Source organism: Epinephelus lanceolatus, chromosome 21 (assembly GCF_041903045.1).
Source record: "Epinephelus lanceolatus isolate andai-2023 chromosome 21, ASM4190304v1, whole genome shotgun sequence".
In the NCBI taxonomy this organism is placed as follows: Eukaryota; Metazoa; Chordata; class Actinopteri; order Perciformes; family Serranidae; genus Epinephelus; species Epinephelus lanceolatus.
In genome coordinates this window covers 18,812,556-18,837,988 of record NC_135754.1, presented here as the reverse complement: position 1 = coordinate 18,837,988, position 25,433 = coordinate 18,812,556, and the positions used below count along the sequence as shown (strand labels likewise).

The 25,433-nt window shown below is 42.2% G+C and overlaps 2 protein-coding genes across 2 annotated transcripts in view; one reads left to right on the top strand and one right to left on the bottom strand.

The window, feature by feature from the left end:
* Positions 1-5,050, bottom strand: part of LOC117247518 (uncharacterized) — a 32,324-nt gene extending 27,274 nt beyond the window's left edge. The window contains exon 1 of the mRNA XM_078163683.1: positions 4,869-5,050. Coding sequence (XP_078019809.1) covers positions 4,869-4,920 — 52 coding nt within the window. The 5' untranslated portion in view covers positions 4,921-5,050. The remainder of the gene's footprint in view (positions 1-4,868) is intronic.
* Positions 5,051-11,606: 6,556 nt separating this feature from the next.
* LOC117246683 (chymotrypsin-like protease CTRL-1) lies at positions 11,607-25,391 on the top strand. The gene is made up of 6 exons (XM_033610600.2): positions 11,607-11,737; positions 20,613-20,627; positions 20,762-20,930; positions 21,140-21,408; positions 24,180-24,328; positions 24,563-25,391. Exons 1-6 carry the CDS (start codon positions 11,680-11,682, stop codon positions 24,950-24,952), a joined length of 1,050 nt encoding a protein of 349 aa, XP_033466491.2. The 5' UTR covers positions 11,607-11,679; the 3' UTR covers positions 24,953-25,391.
* The last annotated feature ends 42 nt before the right edge of the window (positions 25,392-25,433 follow it).

Below are 25,433 nucleotides of genomic sequence, written 5' to 3'. Positions count from 1 at the left end.
CAAAACTTTCAATGATTTTTACTGATTCTAAGACTTCTCCAGGCCTGGAGATGCGATTGTGATATCTTATAAAATTTATAATATGTATTATTATTATAACTTTTCCAGGTTTTCCATGGATGTGGGAACCCTGTACATTGTGTAACTCCTGTGAAGCTATTATGTCCTTCAAAAGAAAAACAATTACACAATATTCTTCTTCCAAGTTTGAATCCATAAGTAATAAAAACCACCTTTGTTTTTTTCCTGATTGCTTAAGCACTATTCTTTAAACTATAAGGTACTTATGCAAAACTCTACACACTAAACAAGCAAAACATTTTACATCTCCGGGGAAAGCATACAATTTTTGCAGCCTCTTCTAAATCTTGTTTTTGTGTCAACATAGCACACACAATCCATCATCTGAATAAGCAAATTAAGCACCTACTTCGCACTGATGAAAAACACTTGGCTTTTGCTTTTTGTGTGTGTAGGGTGTGGCAGCTAGCAATCCAATTCTCATACATGTAAACACACATACACACAGAAACCAAATGTGTGAAGTATGGATGTGTATTCTGAATGTAGCACACTATCAACACAAATAAGGGTAAACACTCCTCAAATAACCAAAGCTAAGTAAAAGAAAACAAAAACAACTGTATTATAAAGACTTAATCCACATCACATGCGATGCTGTCTTGAGCGAAGCAGCTCACGTCAACGTGGAAAGGCAGTTGGCAAAATGGTGAAGCAATATGGACACCAATGTTTATAGTTTTGCTAGAAGTTTGTTATTGAATTTAAAACCGAGAGTAAAGCTGAAATTGTGCATTGAGTTTGGCACACCTGGAAAGTATGCTGGCGACAAGTGTTAAGGCTCATGTAGGTACTTGAATTTTGGCGTCATTGGGCAAAACTGAGCAAACTCTGAGCTGAGAGAAAAATAGATTTCTGCAATATCTATTGGCCAACCACAGGTCATTTCGGAGAGAGAGTGCTCCTATTGGCTGTTCTACTAATGCAGATGCGTTTGTGCCTTCCTTAAGATGGTGAAAGCCTGATTCAATGGCGAAGAATCGTACACAAAAAGTTGCTATTCCAGCACTGCCAACAGCTGCTTACACTACAAGGCAACCACAAGAAGGGAAGATGGACTTATTGTCATATCCTGACAATTAATAAAATAATATCAGCAAAGCGTTCCAGAGACTAAAAGAAAACACTGCCAATATTTTAGCCTTCTGCTAACTGGAGCCAAAGGTTCACAGCTGCAGCATGAAGCTCGTTTATGTAGCTAATAAACAATCACAATGTGTGCTCCACCTCACTCCCCGCCACCACAGAGCAGCTGTGGAGACAGATCCCCAGTCAGTGGCCATGGCAATATGAGTCAAGCCAGCGCCAACCCCAGCTCCAGGGAACCGGACAGCCTCAACTCCCTGTTGGATCAGCTAACAGGTTAGACCCGGTGCTACCGCTGGCTGGTGCTCATGCTGACTGAATTCAAGCTGCTATAGCCGCTGGCTGAAGGGCCATTTCGCAAGTTGCTGAGCTGCTGCCAGCTCTCCTCCTGGTGAAACAATCCGCAGCGGCGGGAAATGAGGCAAAGGGATGGTGGGATTGCTAGCGTGATAATTCTTGTCTCATTTTTGGTCTGACAAACAGAGAAATAGGGGCGTGGAGGGGCTGAGTCAGTGCGCCATGTGCAACTGTGCAATAAAATAAGATTAAATAAATAAATAAATCAGCGTAGGCCTGTAGAAAACACTGTGCATACTGTATGTCTGAAGTCGTCTGATCAAAGGGGGGCTTTCAGTTGTTATTACCTGACACTCGTAGGCCTCCATAGTCAGTGGTATAGTGGAGGGTATGCGCAGGTATACATGGTATGCCCACTTCTTTTTCTGGCCATTTACAGTATACTCACCTATCAGCCAAAAAGCCATTGTAATATATAGGAGAGTATACCCACTTCCTCCACACTAACCTGCCTATCCACTTAGTAGTACACCCACCTCATCAACTACCTCTACACCACTGTCCATAGACAATGCGTGGAATTTGATACTCAGTTTCTGTAGCCCTTCGGGGGTACCCCACCTGTAAAGGGGTGTCTCTCGCCTTGCCTCTCCCCTTTTGCTGTTGTATTCCATGGGAGAGGTAAGTGACATTGCCGTAGTAATTTCCGTGTTTCCGTGCTGTTAAACTGTTTATAAGTCCATTTTTCAGCTTAGACTTACTGTATAATATGCTAACATATTCCTGTGTAAGTTCATTTGTGTAGGGGCTTAAGTTATATGGTTTTAATTAACGGAGGATTGTGTTTTTACCTCTTGCTGTCAGAGCTGTCAGGAATAAACGGAGATCGCCTCCAAAGATATCCATGCTCTGGGCCTCTTCATAACAACACAATGCAGACAACACTAAAGTCCACCGGTTACACACAGTCCTGCTTGTCCTGCTGTGACTAGCAGCTAATGGTGGCTAATGCTAGCAAACTTAAAAGTAGATATGAAGGCATCCTTGAGTCAGTTAGCTGACACCTCTCTGCTGTTGCTAGTTACTCTGTGTTTAAACAGATAACGCAAACATTTCAAAGGTTTTATCTCAAAAGCAAAACAAGACTTAATAAACACACAGTGCCAAGTTGTCATGTAATTGCCACTTGTAGCAACAAGGCTAGCTCCCTCTGAGCCTCACATTTTTTAAGCCAATCTCTTACTGCCTTTAGAACAGACAACAATACAACTGGAACAACAAATACACGTCTCAGCCTGGGCAAACAGTACTTGTCCAGTTTGTTTTTTTTACATGTCAAAACCCCAAATAAACAATGACAAGGAATTTTGTGTTGGCGGATTGAGTTTCAAAAACTTTTCCGCTTCACATTCTTTCTTTTCATCTCTGACCGTAAATCAGTAAACTCAACGCACCTCCTTGAATCAGAGTAAATATACAGCCTTTCAGTCCCATTTGGCCACCCAATCAGCTTAATTAGTAACTAGTACAATAAATACTTATTGGCAGGTGAAGTCAGAGCGAAGGGATGGAAAGCTTTCTAAAGTGTCAAGTGTTTATGTTGCACCTCTTGTTAAGTGTGATAGATGGGCCGATCAAAGCAGGTTGACAGGAAAGAAAGGAGTAAGTTAAAAAAAAAAAAACATGATGAATGCTCTACTGGCTTTAAAAAGTACAAGTTGTCTAAATTAGGGATACTCTACTTGTCTACCAAGGGGCCACTTTTGTAATTTAATAATTTAATGTTAACTACATTCATATATTGTTTACATATATTATTTTGCTCTTTACGTTAAATTTGTAACTATCTAATATCACACACCTAACGTGCAGGTAATGAGAGTTATGGTTAAGTATGGTGGAGTGATATATATAAGATGTGAGATGCCTCTATTGTTGTCGATGCTCTGTTGTCCTACATTCTTTTTCGGACTTTAAAGTGGATCAAACTACACAGAGAAGCTGTCCCTGTGTTCTTACTTCACCCACAGCCCTTTGATAGTTGATTCTTATGATATAACAAGTGAATTGCCTGTTTTCAGTTTTTCAGTGTTTGCTGTCTTCACTCATCTTAGCCAGGAAATAAATCCAGGTGCAGCGGCACTGCACAGGTCAGGTGTACACAGGGACGTTTCTAGGATTTAAAGACATTGGGGGCTTAGCCTGGACCTCTGATGGTGGGTCAGGGGGATCCTGCCCTGTTACTTTTTTAAACAAGCTCTGTTTTGATGCTCTTTAATGCACTCTGGCGCTGTATTTACATTCATACAGTTTGAATAATTTATTTTCACTGTGAATTAAGAAATGGTTGTCAGGCCACCCGGCACCCTGCAGTGGGCCACATTTGGCCCAGGGGCCGTAAGTTTAGCATCATTGGTCTAACGATTTATAACAGCAGTCATCATACTGATCCACCAACAAAGAACATTCACCCTGTAGCCCCAATGGATCCACAGTTAGATAAATAATGAGTTATCTTATTTTTCTAAATTCTATTTTTATTTAATTTTATTTTTATTTATTTTTTTGTTTTTATTTCATTTTATTTTAATTCTATTTCATTTATTTAAGTTTTTTAGATTCAGGTCAAATCGGAGCAACTGAATTTAAATTATTTCAATTTGGAGGAAATGATGAATGTCTGGTAATTAAAACATTCTTTTACTGCTTGTAACCATGGTAATTATCAGTCCCTAAATCAATCACCTGAACATGAAAGCATAGGTAAGGTAAGGTATACAGAGAAGTGTGTAACCTGGTATGTAAACAGTGATTTTACTTAATCATAATAACTTAACGTAGTTTTTCTAAATTATTAGACTGTTGGGCTGGACGACACAGATAAAATCCTCTTTCACTGTACAGTATATAACATTTTGCACTGCAATATTTCGTGTCATATATCATCATATGTGTTGAAATATAGCATTGAGAGATGTTTTGTAAAATAATCAAGCTCAAATATCTGAAAAATTGCAGTAAATTGATATGAAAATCCTGTACATGTATATCCTCTAGTAGTATGAAGCAGTCCTACCTACTTGATGTATCGCCATATCAACACAAATAAAAATCAAGTATATGTTGACAGTAACATGTCTGAATATGAGCAACATCTGCACATTTTAACAGTCCTTTAAACCACCACACAAGATCTACACAAACTAATGATCTGTACTGGGACTGTAAACATTAAAACACCCCTGTGACAAGCCTTCACATTCAGAGTCCATCTGAAAGAGTTCAGTGTCAATACTTTAAATTTCACCTGGTCAGCTTAAACGTGTGAAAACCTGGTCAACAGGTGAACAAACAACAATGCAGCCGTTGTAACCGGCCTGTGAGTGTAATGACACAATACTCACCATTCTTTATGAGAGTCAGGAGGACGACATGGACGAGGACTTTACACCGCATGGCAAGGCTTGTCTTGAGAGCGAGTTCTTATCATCTGGCCCTTTTTCGGTCTTATATAGAGCTATGAGGTGACAGGGGGCGGGATTGTCCTGCCAGATGGGAAATAAGAAATATTGTCCGAGGGCCTCAGTGAAAGGAGGCCCTTGATATGTGTAGGTCCTGGGGTAGACAGAGCAGGGAGAAGGAGGGAGATGTGCAGGGACACACAAGTGGGCAAATAGGTCACTTAAAATTCAGACGGGCCCCTGGCCAAGATTTCGGGGCTACTTTACATTGGTGCAGTGTTGCCGTGAACAAATGGAGAGGGTGATCACACTGAGCTTATGTGGGCAAACACTCAGGCGAGACTAAAACCCTTTTCTATCTGGGGAAAAGTTAGTGTGCTGTTGAATCTGGAGCAAAAGAGGATAAAAACAGGAGAATGGTTATTTTTTTTCCCCTCCTCTGTACAAGCTGTCTATCTCTGTAGTCGGCTCCTACTATGATCGCCGCCTCTGATTGAGGTTAATTTTTAGCCAGAACAAGCGCTTGATGACTGAAGGAAAAGGGGTTGTCTGTTTCATCCCCCTCTGAATATTCATTAACCTGATTTGCTGTTTAAATTGTTTGACTTTGCACTTAAATTAGTCTGAACACACAGCGGTCCTTATTTGGAGATCACACAGGGTATCTGTATTCCTTTCTCTTGTTCCCTCTCTGTTTTACTTTGCTCTAGGCAAAAACAAAAGTGAGACTTTAAAGTGATTGAAAGAGGTGATTAATGTGTTCCCTTTCCCCGCTTGTGTTTGGTACTTTGTGTTCTCTCTGATTTGTCATGTTTTCTCTTCTTTCTTTTTCTGACACTCTTGTTCCTTTCATCAGGTTGAAAGATTGAGTGCAACTCAGGAGAGCTGGAGAAGAGGAGGGACATGAGGGTTTAATGGAGGACACACCAGCTGATGGCAGGAATCAAATAACTCAGCTATTGAGCAGATTGTTTTCATGACTGGCATATTTAATTTCTCACTTTTGCCTTTTTCTTGAGGTCAAATCTATGTAGCTATTTATCTGCATACAACTGTGAGATTAGATAAGCATGTCCTATACATTTTGCAATGTATACATTGTCAAGGTAAAGTAGGCCACTGTGTTACACAAACAGTTAAGTTTTAGTCTTGGTTCTTTTCAGCCCTCTAAGCAGACTCAGAGTGGTGGCGTAACATTTTTTGCGCATATGTGAACACTCCAAGAAAAATCAGACCCCTCTGAAGCAAACTGACCTCAGGAGGTGGTCTGAGTCTGCAGTGCGGTTCGCCTAACCTGTGCACTGTGAACACAAAGCACTCCAGGTTCACTTTGCTCTTTGCAGTTGTATTCAGCCCTCTAGATCACATGCTGTTGCACTGAGATGCTTGAAAAAACAGATGAAACCATGTCAGCATGTAACACATGCAATCACGCAGGACAAGGAGTAGTTTGGTCTAGGGAAGATACTGCAGAATACATCAAACGGTAACAGTCTACAGCACAGAAACGCTAAGGGCTTCCTCCAGTTTTCTACAGGAGAAGGGACACTCTTTCGAGGACAGCAATGTGCACATCTTGGCCAGGGAAGAAGACGACTTCACACCCAATCACCCCTGGTCCCACCTGACCCTAACGACTCACATGATGGCCAGGTGGGTCAAGGACTCACATTGTGACCTTAACGACTCTGAAACCAAGACCTCACATGTGACCCCAACGACTCTGCAAGGCTTTACACCTACACAGGGTTTAAAGCCTGAAACTCTGTACCACTCATTTAGAACTGAAGAAGCTTCTTGGATGAGAGGGGAAATGTCTTCAAGAAACGCAAGCAAATCCAGTTGCCTACGATATCAGCACTTAGGATTACCATGACCTGGATGACTGAGAATCTTAACCGCCAACTCCAATTTTAAGTTCATCGGAAAGTGAGGGGCTTAATAACCGCACTGCAGTGCCACGTCAAAATAAAGAAACACTAGTCCATACCCATTGAGTACAGCATACCATACCATGACTTAGTCATACCAAAAATTAGAAAGAAACAACAACATTGGGCCACAGGGGGAGCCACAGCGATCGGTCCCATTTTAGCCATTTTTAAGCATTTTTCTGTTGATATAGCTCCACCCAGTTGCCAATTAGAGTTAAATTTCTCCAGTCACCTTGAGGTGTCCTGTTCTACATATCTACCAAGTTTAGTAAAAATCAATATGGCGGTTAGGCCTAGACAAGAAATTAGCTCTCTAGCGCCCCCATTTTGTTTGATGGGGTCAATAATGGAGGGGTCCCCTCAGATTATGTGTGGTCATATGCCTACAAAGTTGCATGGTGATCGGTGAAACCCTTGAGATGTTATACACCTTTATGTGATGAGCCACGCCCTCCACAATATTCATTGCCTTATAGATGCTCAGTTTTAGTAAGTTTTCCATCTTTTGCCAAGAGGGAACTTTAGATATTGGTCCCTAGATTATGTTCACTGTGTTTCATGCAGATCGGTCAAACTTCCTAGGAAGAGATCGATTTGAAGTGTTTTTCAAAAAATTCAAAATGGTGGAAAATCTATAGAACTGGAAGTTATGGGTTCTTGAGGCAAATTTGTTCCTCATGAGGAGAGGCATCTCTATGCAAAGTTTCATGTCTCTACGACATACGGGTTATGAGATATGTCCATTCAAAGTTTGCAATTTCAATCAGTTGCTATAGCGCCCCCCTTTGGCCAATTGATGTAATATTGCTTCATTCACATCCTCCCATGACCCTCTACCACTGTGCCAAATTTCACATGGATTGACCAAGTCAGGGAGGAGAAAAACGTGGAACAGACACACAGACACACCCACAGACAGAGTTTTCGTCATTATATAGTAAGATAAACTATGTCAATATATATTATACATAGTGTGAACGGAAAGAGGACTAAGGCCCGATCAGAGCTGAAGTTGACCAGAAAGAGAACTGAGTCCTCTTTCAAATGAGCTGAAAATGTGAACACAAAAAGAACCGAGTCCCTTTTCTGTCGGTCCACTTCTTGGTCCACTTTAAGAGGACTGAGTTTGGTTTGCTTAAAAAGGACTATATGTTAAAACACCCTTAAAAATGTGAGTTTCACCAAGCATTTTATTTTTATTGTCATTTTTTTGGGGAAAAGCGGGCATTTATACAGACATGTTAAATATATATTGCTGCATTTGGTGGCCAAAATGAACGCCACCCTAAAACAACAGCAACCAAAGTGACGTTTTTTCAATATAAAATGTGTGCAAACTTGTCCATCTGACAGTGTTAGGGAAGCTACTTTGAAAGCATAGCTTTGCAAGCACCCAATTACATCACTGTAGGGCTGGGTGATAATGGCCTCTAAATTATATTGCGATGTTTATAGGCTATATCTTGATATCAGGTAATCCTCTCTAAAGCACATCGTGAATACAGATTAACCATTTGATGCATACAGTCACCCCTCCCTGCAACATATGTCTATACAATAGTAAAGGGACGCATTACTTGTGCCACCAGTAGGGTGTTTTATTTGCTGAAATGTAAAAAACACACTTATTTTAAAGTACAGTGACATGGCCAAACACAAGTATGATGCTGAATATTTTAAACTGTGTGGAACTTAAACTACTGACTTATGGCCCTTGGACTCTGAGGACACCACTGTACCCCATGGCTGACCTGCTTGGGGACCACTGCTTTAATGTATGTGGGAAACACAATACGTCAGTTGAAAAACAAACTTGTATACTATTATGTCCTTGGTGTGTGTTTACCATAGAGGCACCTCATTTTACATGATTCTATTTGTCTACTTGTTCCCTGGGGGGGAAATGTTTCCCTGTACTTTTGTATACACAATGCTTTTTCTTGTAAATGTGAAAACTTAAAAACAAACTTTTAAACTGAACACAAAACACTATTTTGAATTTTTAGAAAAACTTAAAGTACTGCCTTGGGGCCTCCTCAAACACGTCTGGTGGCAGTTACAGAACACATCCATGTCTCTGAGAACATGGATGCTTCACCTTCCATTCAGCAGCACAGAGGATCTATTATATCAGCACAGTTTGAAGGCAGGCACCCAAGATTAGTGTCACCAGTTCAGTATGTGACAAAATGTCTCCCCCTCTGTTGCTGAAATATGACACTAAATAACGTCAAGAAAGTTTTTTTGCAGAGAAATATGATGTCACAGTGACGTTGACCTTTGAACATAATCATTTCATTATATCCTATTAGGCATTTGTGTGAAATTTTGTCATAATTAGCGTATAACTTTTGGCCAAAAGCATTTTTTTGAGGTCACAGTGACCTTGTCCTTCGACCACTGAATTTGAATCAGTTCATCCATGACTCAAAGTGGATGTTTGTGCTAAGTTTGAAGACATTAGCGGGCTGGGTTACACAGTGAAGTCAAGCTGTCGAAGACTTGTCGATAGCTGGCTGGAATGGAAGCTGAAGGTTGTTCACGCAGTTCTTGCTTGGTTAAAACCTCTGTTGGGTCCATTTTTGGTTGTTCCACACTGTTACAGGGTAGAACATTGGCAACAAGTGACTGGACCCAATTGGGCGCCAGCTGAGGAGGCAGAAGGATAAATTCAGCCAGTTATTTTGAAAGCCAGATTTCAATGATTTCGGTGTGAAACCGGGCTCAAGGAAAATGGCAGTGAAGGGTCTTTAAAATGGCCCTGTGTCTCCACTTCAAAATAACTGAGTATTTTTGTAGCTTGTAACTGAATCTCTGTGGTTTAGAGTTTAGTTTCTCTCCTGTGTCCTGTTTTTACTTTAGATATCTGCTTTATTTTACTGTTTGATGATGCAGGTAAATAGGCTATACGATGCTTGTTAAGGTTGCTTAGCAACCCCAGATGCAACCTGCTGCCGTGCTCTTGGACACAGGCACAGAAAAGGCACAAGAGTAGCCCCCAGTGCCCGACCTCACACTAACCAGCAGTTATTCCACAGGCTAGTTAATATCATGTTGGGCAGGAAATCCAAAGGATGGGATCATTTTGAGAAGGTGAGGGACGAACCCAAAGTGACATGTAAACTCCGCAACTCTGTATCTACATTATGCTTGTGATTAAATCACATATGAATGTACCTCAGCTGGTTCCAGCCCTCCAAAGCCCAGGTAGCTCTAAACTGCCTTAGTCACCTCCCTCACCACATCTGACTGACATTTAGCCCCGCTCTAAACTCCCCATAATGTCTTCACTTTAAAACCAAGAAACTCCTTTTTCTTTATTACCACACAATCAACCGGTACTAGTTTCACTTTTGGAGCAGAGCCCTCCCCTGTGGTCTGCCCTTCTCCTCCACCATCCAACTTCTTGACTGCATCTGCATAGGAAACCCCACTACCCTCCTTGATCTGCTGGACCCTGGCTGCCCTTACATACTGTTTGCCGTCTGCCAGCACTTTAGCAAGATTGATTTCCCCAGTTCTCTTTGCAAAGGCATCCGTCAGTTTAAGAGGGTTCATATTTCCAAATCTCGAGTGTCCCTCCCTGCACTTAATCATTACTTTTAATTCATCCTGCTCTCATTTGTCCCTGACCTGGTCTTACTTCCTGCAGTTTATTCAAAGCTTGGTTATCATCTCCACTCCCACCCCCAAATACTGTTCTTATTCCTACTTCCCTTGACTTCCCAACCCTCGCCATCCACCTCTCCCATCCCTGCAGAGTCCATGCCTTTGGCTTGCTTTTCTCACGATAACTTAATGTGCCTCTCTACAGCTGAATTACATCAAATCACATCTATGGGTAAAGTCAGAACAAGCATTTGTCGATATACAGCGCTCACTGAACATGGGTCTCACTTGTGTTTCCTGTGTGCTTCCAGCCTGGAGAGTCACTGTGCGTTCCAATACCATATGGTATGCCAGAAAAATATTTAGTATGACCCAATACACAGTATGCCAAAAATACCAGGATGTTGTACTACATCTGTATGCGATTCGCAACACACCCTGTGTTTCCAGAAGGCCTCCAGAATATGTCACTGATAACCAAGACCCTAATGCTGATTGGTGGAGAGGATGATGTCTTGGACCACCACAACAAAATTTTGAACCAATCTGAACATGGGGGGTGGGACGAAGCATTCACAACCATTGTTTTTCAGAGCACTTAACTACTTGGGTTCCCTTGACGAATCTGTGCTTCAGAATGTGATGGGGTATTCACGTTCACTACAGAGCCTCTGAATGTCCAAACAGGACATTTGTGATACCACTGAAAAGTTAAGATTCTCCACTTTACGTGACTTTTTAAAGCACGTAGATTGGATTGGCAGTTCAAACGTTCTTCAGCATTTAAGAACAATGGCTACTTTTTGCAATGGGTAGCTGTCTCAGTCTTTGAGGCTGCCCAAATTTGAAGATTCAGATTCTTAATGCCAAATATAATCATGAGAATAAACTATGAGCAGAACAGCAGAACACAATAGAGAAAACCTCACATCTTCTGGGGCTCTAAGAAACCAAATCAAACCACATGCATTTTTAAAGTCATGCAATAATGAAGTCAGACTTTACACTAGTGTCCACATAAAAAGGACAAAGTAATTGATGTATGGAGAGATAACATTCTAGCTTCAACTTGATGGAGTCATCTTATGATGTATCTAGAAAAACGAGTTTGAGAAGGGAGAGGTTGCTGTGTTTAAAAAGACTTGAGTGCCTGAGGAGTTTATCAGAAGGACTCTCTGTGCTTACTGGAGGCAAAACGTCAGTGACAGCACATGATGGCAGACTGGACTGTGTGGATACTCCTGATGTGTGCTGTCCTCACTGGGCAAGGTGAGGTTTGACACTGACTTACCAGTTTATTCTCTACTTCAACCAATAAATTACCTCTTCTTAAGCTTAGATTTAGTTTTGTTTAACATTGTAGAGAGATTTTGATCCAACTTTATGGTCATTTTTAAGGATATGCTAAACTGTATTATGTTGAGATGTCTATTTCTCTGATAGTTAAAAACATATCTAAATATTATTGCGTGGCTGTTGCATTGTACAGAGGTATCAATTAATGATTTTACATAACTAAAACACATTTCATTTGTAATATTATAACAGGAAGATTGATTTCACTGACAATTTCCACACAAAAAAAGCATCATTGCAGCAGTAAAAAACGTGGCATTATTAACACAAGTCAGTCCTTGTGTTTAGTGATTACTTCATTATGACTCAGCTAAAACTAAAAATCCACTTGAATGTAATCTGGAAAAGGTCACAGCCTATTTAAAAATCAAATGAGCATATCTATAAATCAGTATCACCATTACTGAATATAAACAGCTGGGAAATTACATTCTTATTTGCTCTGGTTTTATCCTGTTCTGTGTAAATATTGGCTGAAGTACTTAAATGGTTTTCTATGGTGTTTCAGGAAGACTACAAACCAGATTAATTATTGGTACTCTTTAAATATTCTAACAAGGCAAGAAGTTTTCTGTTTAGCTACCAACAGATATTAATACTGCTCACAGTCACGGCCAACTATATTCATATTGGAAACCATCAGATACTCAATGTTTTTTTGTTTTTTGTTTTTTTTCCAAATTTTGAATAGATATTTTCAGTTCAATTCAATTTTATTTATAAAGCCCAATATCACAAATCACAATTTGCCTCACAGGGCTTTACAGCATACGGCATCCCTTTGTCCTTATGACCTTTCTTTCACTGAAGCCCTGTTTTCACACATTTGGTATGGTACCTTTGGAACCAACAGTAACCCCAGCGTTTCCACCGCAAACAGTACTCTCAAATGTGGGCGGAGTTGTTGTGACTTACTGCTCCGTCCAGCACTCACTGTATTTCCTCATTGCCGGTGACACAGATGGATGTCTGCACTTCGTTTATTGTCCACAGAACGAGGCTGCACGCCGACATTTTCAGAACAAAATAAAACAGGCTGCAGTGACAGTCTCACTCCATGGGATATTTAAAAATATAGGGATTGTGCGTTTAGTCCTTCTCAGGCAAGCTCAGGGGTTTAGTATTGCTGGAACCCACAGGAGCAATGCTCCACAATGCTTTTTTTCTGTGAAGATGATGATTGGGATATACTGTATGCCTAAATTAATATATATAAACGCTTGAAGATCCACTCATTACTAAGAGTGTATGTCGTATAAAAACTAAAGTAATGGTCAAAGTTGTCACAGTGAAATTTAAGGTGTGCTGATGGATTAATTTCATCAACTCATGCATTGAGTAACATTACAAGTAAATGTTCCACCTTAAAAGTTGCCAGAAGTCGACCCAGTGAAGTAAGTAAGTCATTTTATAGTTACAGTTTACTGATAAAACCCTCCACGGTATGAACAGTGGTTACATGAGCCTCAAAACCAGACACAACTCAGCCCTGAACAGAGTAACCGTTCTCTACTGACCAATCAACAGACTGCAGTGTTCACAGCTCCACCTTTTAGTACCAGATCTGTGTGCTAGGTACCCCAACAGAGGTGTGACCAAAAATGGGGACAGTATGGAACGGTTCCATTGGTACCATCCACAACTTTTTACAGTTGAAATGGGAAAAAAAAGCATACCGAACTGAACTGTACCGTACTGCTCACAGGGCTTATCTTATACTGACCACTTTGAGATATCTGCTCTAATTCGCATTCTGCAAATGTGCCTCGATAGTTCACCTGGTGAGTCCTTCACAGTGGTCAGAGTTCAATTCCCTACCATGTCGTCCCCCCTACAGGGGTCTTTCTACAGCTGTTCTGATAGATGAAGGAAAAACCCACAGAAGATCTATACCACCAGTGTACCACCTACTCATTTTGGTCCATGGGCCACACATAGCCCAGTTTAACCTCAAGTGGGCCAGACCAGTAAAACCATTGCTTAATGACTCATAACACCCCCAAAAGTTACACCTATCTTTTAGTGTAATGGTGTACAAGTCAGTGTTGGGCAGTAGCATCACTACAGTAGTGGACGTTTGTAGTTTAACTACATTTCTCAGTAGCTTGGTGGTAGCGTCGCTGTTTTCTGAATCAAGTAACTTCTCAGTAGTTAAGCTCTTTTATTGATCACTTAGCGCGGTGGCGTCCACATAAGCTACATTTCCAAAATAATTTCTGAAGCTCAAGCGAGGTGGGGATTTCTGTTATGGACTGAAATAAAACTGTCACCGCTACCACACAGAGTCACTTCCGCATGAACCTGATGGGAGACAGCCCTCCATTCCCAAACACCGCCTTTCCGAACGACTCCCACTCCGAAACTGATTTTCAAGTCCATATCAAGTTTCCTGCATCAAACACTGCCGCCCACTCTCCAGCCGCACTCGCACAATTCTGAAACTCGTACTACAAAAGCTTGAAATGAATGTTCAACTCATTGTTTTTATTGAAAATATGTCACTGTCTTCATTTATTATGTATAATTTTGCTAGCAGCAAACACATTTAAAGGAGACGCGTGTCAAGTCTTTTTACGCGCGCCGTCCGTGGTGCTGAAATCCCCACTGCAGCCGCCGCTCTCTGCTGACAGCAGACTGGGGGAGAAAACAAAGACATTTCTTTGCTCTGTGCTTTCAGAAAATAACCAGGGTTAGGGTAAGAAAGACCAATGGTCTGTACAGCAGTCCCACTGTGTTTGCCAGGGCATATCAGGCTGTGTGATTATGCGCATAGATTGGTTTAACGCATTGGAGCAATTTCATACAATTCCGGACATTTAACGTGATAAATTAATTTCAATTCAACATGGTCATTTGCTTAGAGGATTCAGCTGAAGCATAATGAGTGTTATATGTCATTAAGATGAAGTATTTGCTTGTTTTGTGATTAATTATGCACATAATCTATTTGACCCCATCATGAATGGCATTTTTATTCGTTCCTGCAGACAGAGGCAAAAGGATCAATGCGGAGCCTCGGTTTCCTTTGCGTCTCTCTCGTTCATTCAAACTTTGTAAACACGGTTGGGATTTGTAGGGGACATTCATGTGTATGCTGCTCACTATAAAAGGTGTTTACTAAAATGTTTACTAGCCTCATTTCTAGTCAAAACAAATCTCTTTACACTTAAAAAATACTTGTTTAAAGCAAATTTTCACTTGAAATAAGTATGAAAATCTGCCCATGGAGCAAGTTTTTTTTTTGCTTACAATAAAAAAACTTGCTCCACTGACAGATTTTTTTTCAAGTGAAAATTTTCCTGAAACAAGTGAAAATTTTCCTGAAACAAGTGAAAATTGTCTAAAAACAAGTTACTTTTTAGATGATGAGTCTTATTTCAATTGTAATGAGATTTGTTTTGACTAGAAATAAATATTCTTGGTAAGGTTTTGAGTTTTTGCAGTGTACATACACATACATACACGCATGTACGTTTTTGACCATGTTGTGACTGTTTGAAGCAGGTCTTCATTCTTGCTGTTGTGGTTTGAGTCGTGTTGTGAGTTAGTGCAGCTCACTGTTCAATAAACAATTGGACTTAACTTTTTTACCTGCCTATCTGTTTGACTGACAGTTTTATTGATCAGTAAGATAACACTGACTTGGCACGAAGTTGGTTCAGTTTAGTAAAAAGCTTGGATGTAGTTGCACTAGTTACTTTCATTTTGCTGTAGCTTAGCTTGCTACATTTCTGAGGGTGATAGCTTTGATGTAGTGAAGCTTCATTTAATATTAGAGTAACTAGTACCTTAGCTCACTACACTTTCCAAGTAGCTTGCCCAACCTTGCAGCACCTTAGCAATAGCATTCCTGAAAACAATCTGCTTAGGCTGGGTAACTTGAATCCCACTCACTGGCTTCACTTACAGACAAACACAGGCAGGGTCCAGATTTCTCAGTTCAGAATTTGTCTTGAAAATGAAAACAGGCAGGAGGCTACAGCACAGGCAAATGACTGACGTTGTTGTCCTCAGATAACAGGTGTGACAGGTAACGATGACTGATGACTGATTTGACTGACAAATGGTTTCTGAGAAAACCATTGAGAACAAACAGAGGATGACAGAAAAAAGTGTTGGCCATAAATGTAGCCTTAATTGCACAAATGAATGACATTAACATTAAACAATGGTTGCAGTACAATGCTGAAAGACTGGAAACAAGTTGTGCAATTAACACTCACTGAACAAAGAACAAAGGAGATCAGTGATCAGTGTCGTGCATCACAAACAAATGAATGAAATTAAGAAATGGTGATGTGGCACACACACCTGGCAGCATGCCAGTGTGACACATAACAAACTAGATTTAAAAAAATCATAATCAGCCTCCTCATTCCCAAGGGCCAACATGACAATATAAGTGGACTCACATGGGCAATCACTCATCGGGTCAGTCAATATGTTTGGAGTATTGGATGAGATGAAATAACACGAATCGAGGCCGACACTTTCTCCTCATAACTGGCTTTATTCAGTGCACGTCACACATCCATGCAGTTTATATAGAGTGCTCAATGAACGGGAGCATGCCGTGAGACAGCTGCAGTCAGAGGAGACAGACCAGTATTGTTTTAAGATAGAAGTCTGATATAGATTCTTTTGTGCTGAAGCTGCTGATCAACAATATTTTGCACAATGTTCAATATCTTTAAATTTGAACACAAGTGTTCCTTTTTTTCCAGAGAAAAGCCCCTGAAGCAGCATTTTACATAAAGGAGGCTACATATTGTTTAACTTGCTCCTGAAACCTGACACCCCTTAGCCTTCACAAGCGCATCAATATTAGGTGTGCAAAGTCATCCAGTGGGTCGAATTGGACCCTTAAGTGGGCCAGGTCTGGCCCATGGGCCATATGTTTGACACCCCTGATCTATTCAACAGTTTCTAGGTGGGCACCCAAGATAAGTGTCACCAAGTCAGTATTTGACCAAATGTCTCCAGTTCTGTTCCTGAGATATGTTAAATAAGGTCCAGAAAAGTGTTTTTGCAGGAAAGTAACATTCCTCCATCCATTCCATTTTCATCCGCTTATCCGGGGCTGGGTCACAGGGACAGCAAGCCAAGCAAAGCACCCCAGACGGCCCTCTCCCCAGCAACGCTTTCCAGCTCCTCCTGGGGGACCTCAAGGTGTTTCCAGGTCAGACGAGATATGTATGTGTGTTCTTTGTCTATCCCAGGGCCTCCTGCCATTGGGATGTGCCCGAAACACCTCCAATGGGAGGCGCCCAGGAGGCATCCTGATCAGATGCCCAACCACCTCAACTGACCCCTTTTGAGCAGCGGCTTTACTACGACCTCCCTCTGGATGTCCGAGCTGCTCCTTACCCTATCTCTAAGGCTGAGCCCAGCAACCCCACAGAGGAAACTCATTCCAGCCGCTTGTAACCGTGATCTCATTCTTTCGGTCACTACCCAGAGCTCATGACCATAGATGAGAGTTGGAACGTAGATGGAACAGTAAATTGAAAGCTTCGCCTTCTGGCTCAGCTCCCTCTTCACCACGACAGTCTGGCGTCGCGCCCGCATCACTTCAGAGGCTGCACCAAACCACAGATCCATTTCACACTCCCCAAGACCCCAAGATACTTGAACTCCCTCGCTTGAGGCAGTAACACTCTCCCAACCCAGAGGGGGCAATCCACTGGTTTCCGGCAGAGAACCATGGCCTCAGATTTGGAGGTGCTGACTCTCATCACAACCGCTTCACACTCAGCTGTGAACCGACCCAGTGCATGCTGGAGGTCATGGCGTGTTGAGGCCAACAGAACCACATCATCTGCAAAAAGCAGAGATGCAATTCTGAGGTCCTCAAACTGGACCCCTTCCTCCCCTGGCTGCACCCTGAGATCCTGTCCATAAATATCACATGGACAGATCATGGACGGAACAGTGAGATGTCACAGTGAAACTGACTTTTGACCTTTGGGAGATAAATGTCATCACTACGTCCTATTAGATATTTCTGTTAAATTCTATCATAATTAGCATATGAATTCTTGAGTTTTGGCCAAAAACGGGTTTTGTGAGGTTACAGTGACCTTGACCTTTGACTACCAAAATCTAATCAGTACATTAATGAGTCCAAGTGGACACTTTGAAAGAAATCCCTCAAGGCGTCTTTGAGATATTGTGTTTTTCCTAAAAAAAAATATATGTTTTTCTTCTTTATGAAATTTGAAAATTGAAAGAAATACCAAAAAAAAAAAGAAAAAAAAAAGTCCACTAGTAACCCTAGGGTAGCGTCTTAGCTACAGTCAAGACAAAGCATTGCCAAAAAGAGCCTGAGGAAGAGGAACAACAACATTGGCAAAGTTGGCACTATGGCCATGAGAGTGGTGAGCTCTGGTTTCATCATCACATCCCACAAGTCCTGCTGAGGGTCCAATATCTGTGGCAAAGGACATCATGACATTAATTTCAAAAACACAAATGTGCCACTGTCCAGGAGGTATGTATGGAGACTTCAGGTAAAGGTGCAAAATTTCCACATGTGACACCAAATTGTACTGTAACTGTACTCTGGCAGCAGTACTCTTCCTGTTGGTTAGCACAATACTGAGGTAATGTCCACAGTATCACCTGTCAACACACCTGTTCCAGCAACAAAACAATGTCTGAGGCCAGACCTTCGATATTGTCAGGGGTCAAACTTCCTTGTTTATACTGTGAACTTGAACATTACATAACTGTAAAAGAAAAAACCTGCAATGGACAACGCTGCACACCTAAATGACAAACAAATACGCCTGAAATGAATTACCCAATATGAAACTGCCCTGTAACAATTCAAAACATTCATTCACCGTTTGCAGGAAACTGTTCTCAGTTTTACTTAGAGATGTACTGATACCGCTTTTTCCTTCCCGATTCCGATCCCTGAACCTTAGGTATCTGCCCATACCGAGTACCGATCCGATACCAGCACGTAAAATAAAAATGGATGGGATATGAATTGTTGTATGTCTCAACTCCTAAAACTCTATGTAAAATATTAAGAAATAAATACATAATAGTAGAATGAATGCCATAAATCTTTTTTATTATTATTATCCAGTGTTGACACAGATCAAGACACAGGTTAAAGTGCAGCCACACAATTTGGTAAAAAAGACATTTTAAAGGACAACTTCGGTATTTTTCAACCTGGGCTCTATTTCCCCATGTGTATGTGTGCATATGATTCATAGGTACCACTCGTTCTAAAATTGATTCAGTATTGAGCCGCGAAATGAGCTAAAACGGTAATGGGGGCAAATGCATCCCGTATAAAAGTACTTTTTTTCGCCACTGACCGGTTCAGATCGCCAGTGCTATCTCTGTAAATAGCATATTGTAGCGGCCCTGGGGCAGTGGTGACTGTGAATGAGTGGAGTCAGCTGTCAGTCAGTGTTGGAGCAGAGAGGCGGATGACGTCCCCGCTCTGTATTGTAAATGAGTATGTGTGTGTGAAGTGTGTGTTTTTTTGCCACTTACCGGTTCAGATCATCAGTGTTATCTCTGTAAATAGCATGCTAACTTAGCCTTTCCCTTACCTCTGGGCTGTGTGATGTCACGAGCTTTGCTCCACTGTGTCTGTAGCTCTCTCTACTCGTGGGACAGCCGTTTTCTTGAGGAAGAGGTGTTTCGGGATTGGATGTCTTCTTTTCTTCGACTGGCAGTACTCATCTTGGGAGAAGTGAGCACTGCAGACCCGATGGTCTGCAAGGCGCAGTGTCTGGACAGGAGTGTTAGCATCCATTTGTAGCACAACTAGCCACAACTTCAGCATCTCGCCGTCCGACAAAGGCAGCCTATGAAAGCTGTAACGTTACGGGGTGTTGCGCGACATCCTGTTCTTGCGTTTGGGAAAAAGGCCCGTTTATTTGAGCACTCCAAAAACTCCGGTAACACTCCAGGGGGTAGCACGTAAAAGACTCTGTCCTCTGACTCTTCTAGCGTAACACATACTTCACACACACATACTCATTTACATTACCAAGCGGGGACGCCTTCCACCTCTCTGCTCCAACACTGACTGACAGCTGACTCCACTCATTCATACTCACCACTGCCTCAGGGCCGCTACCATATGCTATTTACAGAGATAGCACTGGCGATCTGAACCGGTCAGTGGCAAAAAAAAAGCACTTTTATACAGGACGCATTTGCCCCCATTACCGTTTTAGCTCGTTTCGCGGCTCAATACTGAACCAATTCTAGAACGAGTGGTACCCATGAATCATACGCACACATACACATGGGGAAATAGAGCCCAGGATGAAAAATGGTATCGGTATCGGTACAACTTTAGTTTTACTCAAGAAAGACAAATCTGTGTATTTTCGTGGTTATTTATTAAAGGCAAACTCATTAGCACAAGTGTACTCTTATGGAATAATCTAACTGTACAATGAAGTGTAATAGTAAAACACATCTTCCATGTTAAAGAACAGCTTTATTTCATTTGCATGGCAGAGATTCAAAAAAGCTCCACATGGAGTCTAACTGTATTGATGTGCACGAGTCTCTGGCCACTTTGATAATATCTAAAGCCATTTGATATGACTAAGTAATTGTAACAAAATTAAATTCGATTCACATCAGAAGGAGTTGAAGAAGCAGGTGGAACTCTAGTGCCACCGTGTGTCTGTAGTTACTCACATCTACTTCACTACGAAAACTACTATCAGTGGAAAGATTCGTTGGGTATAACAACATGGAGGTGTGCAGATGTAATTAAACTATTCTTAATCTCTCTTCCCTACAGGGTCAAAGGCTCAGGGTAAGCACAGTCACATTTCATATATTTCAGAGATGCACTGCCAGTACAGTTATAAATACATTTTTAACCTTACACATGATTCAGCCTCACTTTACTGTGAATGTACTGACTCACTGTTGATTTTGCTGTGTCAGATTGTGGGATGGCACCTCTCAACACAAGGATAGTGGGCGGTGAGAACGCCACAGCTGGATCATGGCCCTGGCAGGTCAGCTTGCACTTAAATCCTCGCGGGTCTCACATCTGTGGAGGGACCCTCATCAGTGACCAGTGGGTGCTCACTGCAGCCCACTGTATCGTAACGTAAGAGAAACTTATAGCACCTGCATCTGTTGCCTTATCACACTCTGTACCAGATCAGATCAGAGGCCTGTCACAGTTGCTCAGCTTCATGAAGTATTTACCAGTCATAAAGAATCATGTATGATCACACCACCAGGGAAGTGGAACCATACATTTGTTCATATCTAATAAGTTTTCTATTAAAAGTCTTTATTTATTCTTTTATCCAGAAACTCAACTGGTAATTGGACTCTCTACTTTGGACGAGAGACTCAGTCTGGCCCTAATGTTCATGAGGTGAACAGCACTATTTCCCAGATTATCGTCCATCCTGACTACAACAACGTGCTGTTCAACAACGACATCGCCCTGTTGAAGCTCAGCAGCCCTCTCAATTTCACTGACTACATCAGACCTGTCTGCTTGGCAAGTAACTCCAGCCAGTTTCATAACTCCACCCCCTGCTGGGCCACTGGCTGGGGCAGACTAGGAGGGGATGGTGAGTACTGGCATGCTGTGACTGCATTTATGTATTGCTTTTCTAGTCTTAAACCCCTTTTCCACCAGAATTAGCCTGTGTATGCAATTTTTTTTACACACTGCTCAACCCGCTAGAAATAGGCTATAGACTCCTTTCCTATTGCTAGATGACCAGAGCTGTGTACACGGCTCTGCAGCAGACCAGTGTGCCTTGCGGTGTGTGTATGTGTGTGTGTTTAAGGCCGGAGAACAGGTCAGTGAAAACTTAACGGTGGTTACTTCTTTTAATATACTTATTCAGTCTCTCTTTCAAACTCAGTGCAGACTTAATGTGAATGGTGTTTGAGTGCTGGTTGGTCGGAGATGGACGGTATTTTGTGACAGCCTGTCACTGCATTTCGCCGGTAAAGGAGCTTAATGTATTGTCTTTCCACCAATGCCAATTGGAGCTGGAGGCGATAAATACCCGTGACTACTGCAGAGTAATTAGACCTGGGTGTGTGCTGATTAAAACCTTTCCCATTAAATTAAAAACCAAGATGTTAGTGGGTTTTTTGTGCAGTGGGAAAGGGGCTTGAGTGACCACTCAAAGCCCTTTACAACACAGGCACCATTCACCCATTCACACACACACACACACACACACTGTTGGCCAAGGCTACCATACATAGACCCTCACACCAATGGCTCTGGAACAATTTGGTTCAGTATCTTGTCTAAAGACCCTTTGACATGTGGACTGCAGGGGTCAGGGATCAAACCACTAAACTTCTAATGAGTAAACAACCGCTCTACCTCCTGAGCCACAGCCACGGCTGATTACCCAAGATGGCAACCATGCTCTGCCTTGCAGAGACTTTTTCCCAGCGGCCACTCACAGTATTGCAGCGATGATTATATAAGGATGCATTCACACTGGCGCTATTTGGTCCGCTTAAAACAAACCCTGGTCCGCATCCATGGATAGTTCGGTTTGTTTGGAGTGGTGTGAATGCTCTTTCGAACTCTGGTGTGGACCAAATGAGCAAACCCTGGTCCGCTTGAAAACTCGGTTCACTTACAAGTGAACCCTGGTGTGGTGTGCTTACAGTGGGAAATGCAAACGGACTATCCAGTGAGCCAAAGACAGGAAGTGATGTAGAGCACATTGCATTTTGGTGTTTGGTGTTTTTGTGGTGACCAAGCCGGCTGAAGGGGAGGGATTTCCATTTTCGGTCATGGCCAACTGTTTTCTTCTTCCTCATGCTTTTTTTCTTCCTGGTCAGTGCTTGTTTCGGGTAATACCGCCCACAAACGAGCAGCTGTTGTAACTGCGTCCAGGCGGTTTGGTCCGCTTTAAAAAGTTCAGTGTGAAAGTGAACCGAACCAAATGAAGGTGTGAAATTTTTCGGCATTCCACACCCAATTGAACCGAGTTCCCCAGACTATCCTGGTGTGAATGTGCCCTAAGATGTGTCTGCAAAACTGTTGACAAGACACCTTGAACTGAAAGCAAGGGCAATTGTGACTCTTTGTATTATGGATTTTATTTTTTATCAATGGAGGTTTATATTTGTAAAACTTTCCTTGAGCCAAGAAAAGCAATTTAAAAATCTGTGACGTCATCACAATGTAAAGTCTATGAGCGGGCGGGGCCAGCAGGAGAAACACTATTGCGCACAACTCCATTGAAAAGAAAAGGCGCCATCTTGGGATCTGGTGTCTAGGTAATATTATTTATCTATAATCAACATGTTGGCATTGTCATTGTGAGCAGGCTAGCATACTGACACTGGCATTTAGCCCCTCGTACACCTTACAGAGCCTCTAGCATGGCTGGACACTCTAGTCTTTTTTCCTGACAGTTACAAGGTGCACTGTCACAAATTGATGGTCATGGTACAGGGGTTCTCTGCCAGAAACCGGTGGATTGTCCCCTCTGGGTTGGGAGAGAGTTATTGCCTCAAGCAAGGGAGTTCAATTATCTCAGGGTTTTGTTCATGAGTGAGGGTAGACTGGAGCGTGAGATGAATTGGCGGTTTATTGCGGCCTCTGCAGTGATGCGGGCGCAGCACCAGACTGTCGTGCTGAAGAGGGAGCTGAGCCGGAAGGCAAAGCTTTTGATTAACTGGTCCATCTACCACCCCTCATCTATGGTCATGAGCTCTGGGTAGTGACCAAAGAATGAGATTGTGGATACAAGCAGCCAAAATGAGTTTTCTCCGTGGGGTGGCTGGGCTCAGCTTTAGAGACAGGGTAAGGAGCGCAGACATCCAGAGGGAGCTCAGAGTAGAGCCGCTGCTCCTTCGTGTCGAAAAGAGTCAGTTGAAGTGGTTCAGGCATCTGATCAGGATGCCTCCTGGGCGCCTCCCGTTAGAGGTGTTCCAGGCACGTCCCACTAGTAGGAGGCCCCGGGGCAGACGCAGAACACGCTGGAGGGATTACATATTTCATCTGGCCTGAGAACACCTTGGGGTTCCCCAGGAGGAGCTGGAAAGCGTTGCTGGGGAGAGGGACGTCTGGCATGCTTTGCTTGGCCTGCTGCCCCCGCGACCCGGCCCCGGATGAAAATGGGATGAATGGTACGGGGGTGCTGTAGCCTATCACAGCTAACATTGGGCAACAGGTGGGACACATCTTGGACAGGTCAGCAGACCACAGGGCTGACACATAGAGGCAGACATCAACAAGCTTAATTTATGGAGGAAAAGAAGGCATCACCACCACTACTGAAATGAAATATCCTTAAAACTGTGTAAAACAGGGAAAATAAACAGTGTGTCCTCTGATTTAATTTTCTCTCTCCCACAGCACCCTTTGAAGCCTTTGACTCACTGCAGGAGGTTGAGGTTCCTCTCATGGGAGAAAATCAGTGCAGTTGCCTCTTCCTACCAGTACCATTTGTAAACATCACTGACGCAATGATTTGTGCAGGGAAAAAAAACAAAGGAGTGTGTCATGTAAGAATAATAATGCATTATGTAATATCTTTAGTAGCTGTCTTCCCTCTCATCTTACACCCCTCTGTACCTATTTCAGCACCATAATACAAACTTTTATATTCTGCTATCAAAATGTTATTGTTAGTCAGAATGCACTTGATGAAGCAAAACTACTCCAGCCTTATTCTATGTATTTTACCAGCAGTGTTAATTAACTGTTAATTAATTAACATGTTTTGTGTCTTTTTTCAGGGAGACTCTGGTGGACCTCTGCAATGCAAACAAGGCTCTCAGTGGCTCCAGGCTGGCATTACCAGTTTTGGAGAACCGTGTGCCCTGGGTAATTTTCCTGATGTCTATGCCAGAGTCTCTGAATTCCAGGCTTGGATCATGGAACAAGGGGCGGGGTCAAATGTTAGCTTTGTGACATTCAACTCCAGTGGCACCGACCAAGACGACAGCTTTGTGTGTCGCAGCTCAAATGCAGCCACAGCAGCTCCAAATGCGACAGCCACAGCAGCTCCAAATGCGACAGCCACAGCAGCTCCAACTAACGCTTCCACAGCATCAACTGTTCCAACTGAGCTTACATTCATTGTCATCTTAGTGACAGTGTTCCTGCAGCACATAGCAGCTCCATAGCAGTTTTGCACTGTTTTCTAAATTTCTTCTTCCTCCATTGGGTTATGTTTGTCTTTTAAATAATTGTACAAAGCATACACCTATGTCTAACATCATGATAACTGTAATCGAGTTTATGTGGTGAAAGTCTTGCCACACTGTTGTTTTGGAGCATAAGTTTGTCTTTGTTGAAACATATTTTGCATTGCACTTAATTTTTTTTATTGGCTCATTCTAATGTAACACAAACTTCATCATCTCAGCCCCATGTCGGCCTGGAGGGGATCATGTGTTTCGTATGTGTTTGTGTGTTCCTGTTATCTGCAGCTAATCTCACAAACTACTGGACTAATCAGTGTATTTTTTTTGTATGCACATTTATGACTGTATGCTGAAGGACCTCTTCTCGTGGTTGCAGTGATTCATAATTGTTTAAAAATACATTTTATTGACTGTTTTATACCGTCACTGACTGCTGACTCTTCATTCCTCTTAACCAGCC

What these genes read in the sequence shown, in the direction of transcription:
- LOC117246683 (XM_033610600.2), top strand. Translation starts at nt 11,680, where the DNA reads ATGATGGCAGACTGGACTGTGTGGATACTCCTGATGTGTGCTGTCCTC. An exon ending in GCAGCCCACTGTATCGTAAC is followed by an intron (nt 20,931 to 21,139) that starts GTAAGAGAAACT and finishes TCTTTTATCCAG; the next exon opens with AAACTCAACTGGTAATTGGA. An exon ending in AAAACAAAGGAGTGTGTCAT is followed by an intron (nt 24,329 to 24,562) that starts GTAAGAATAATA and finishes GTCTTTTTTCAG; the next exon opens with GGAGACTCTGGTGGACCTCT.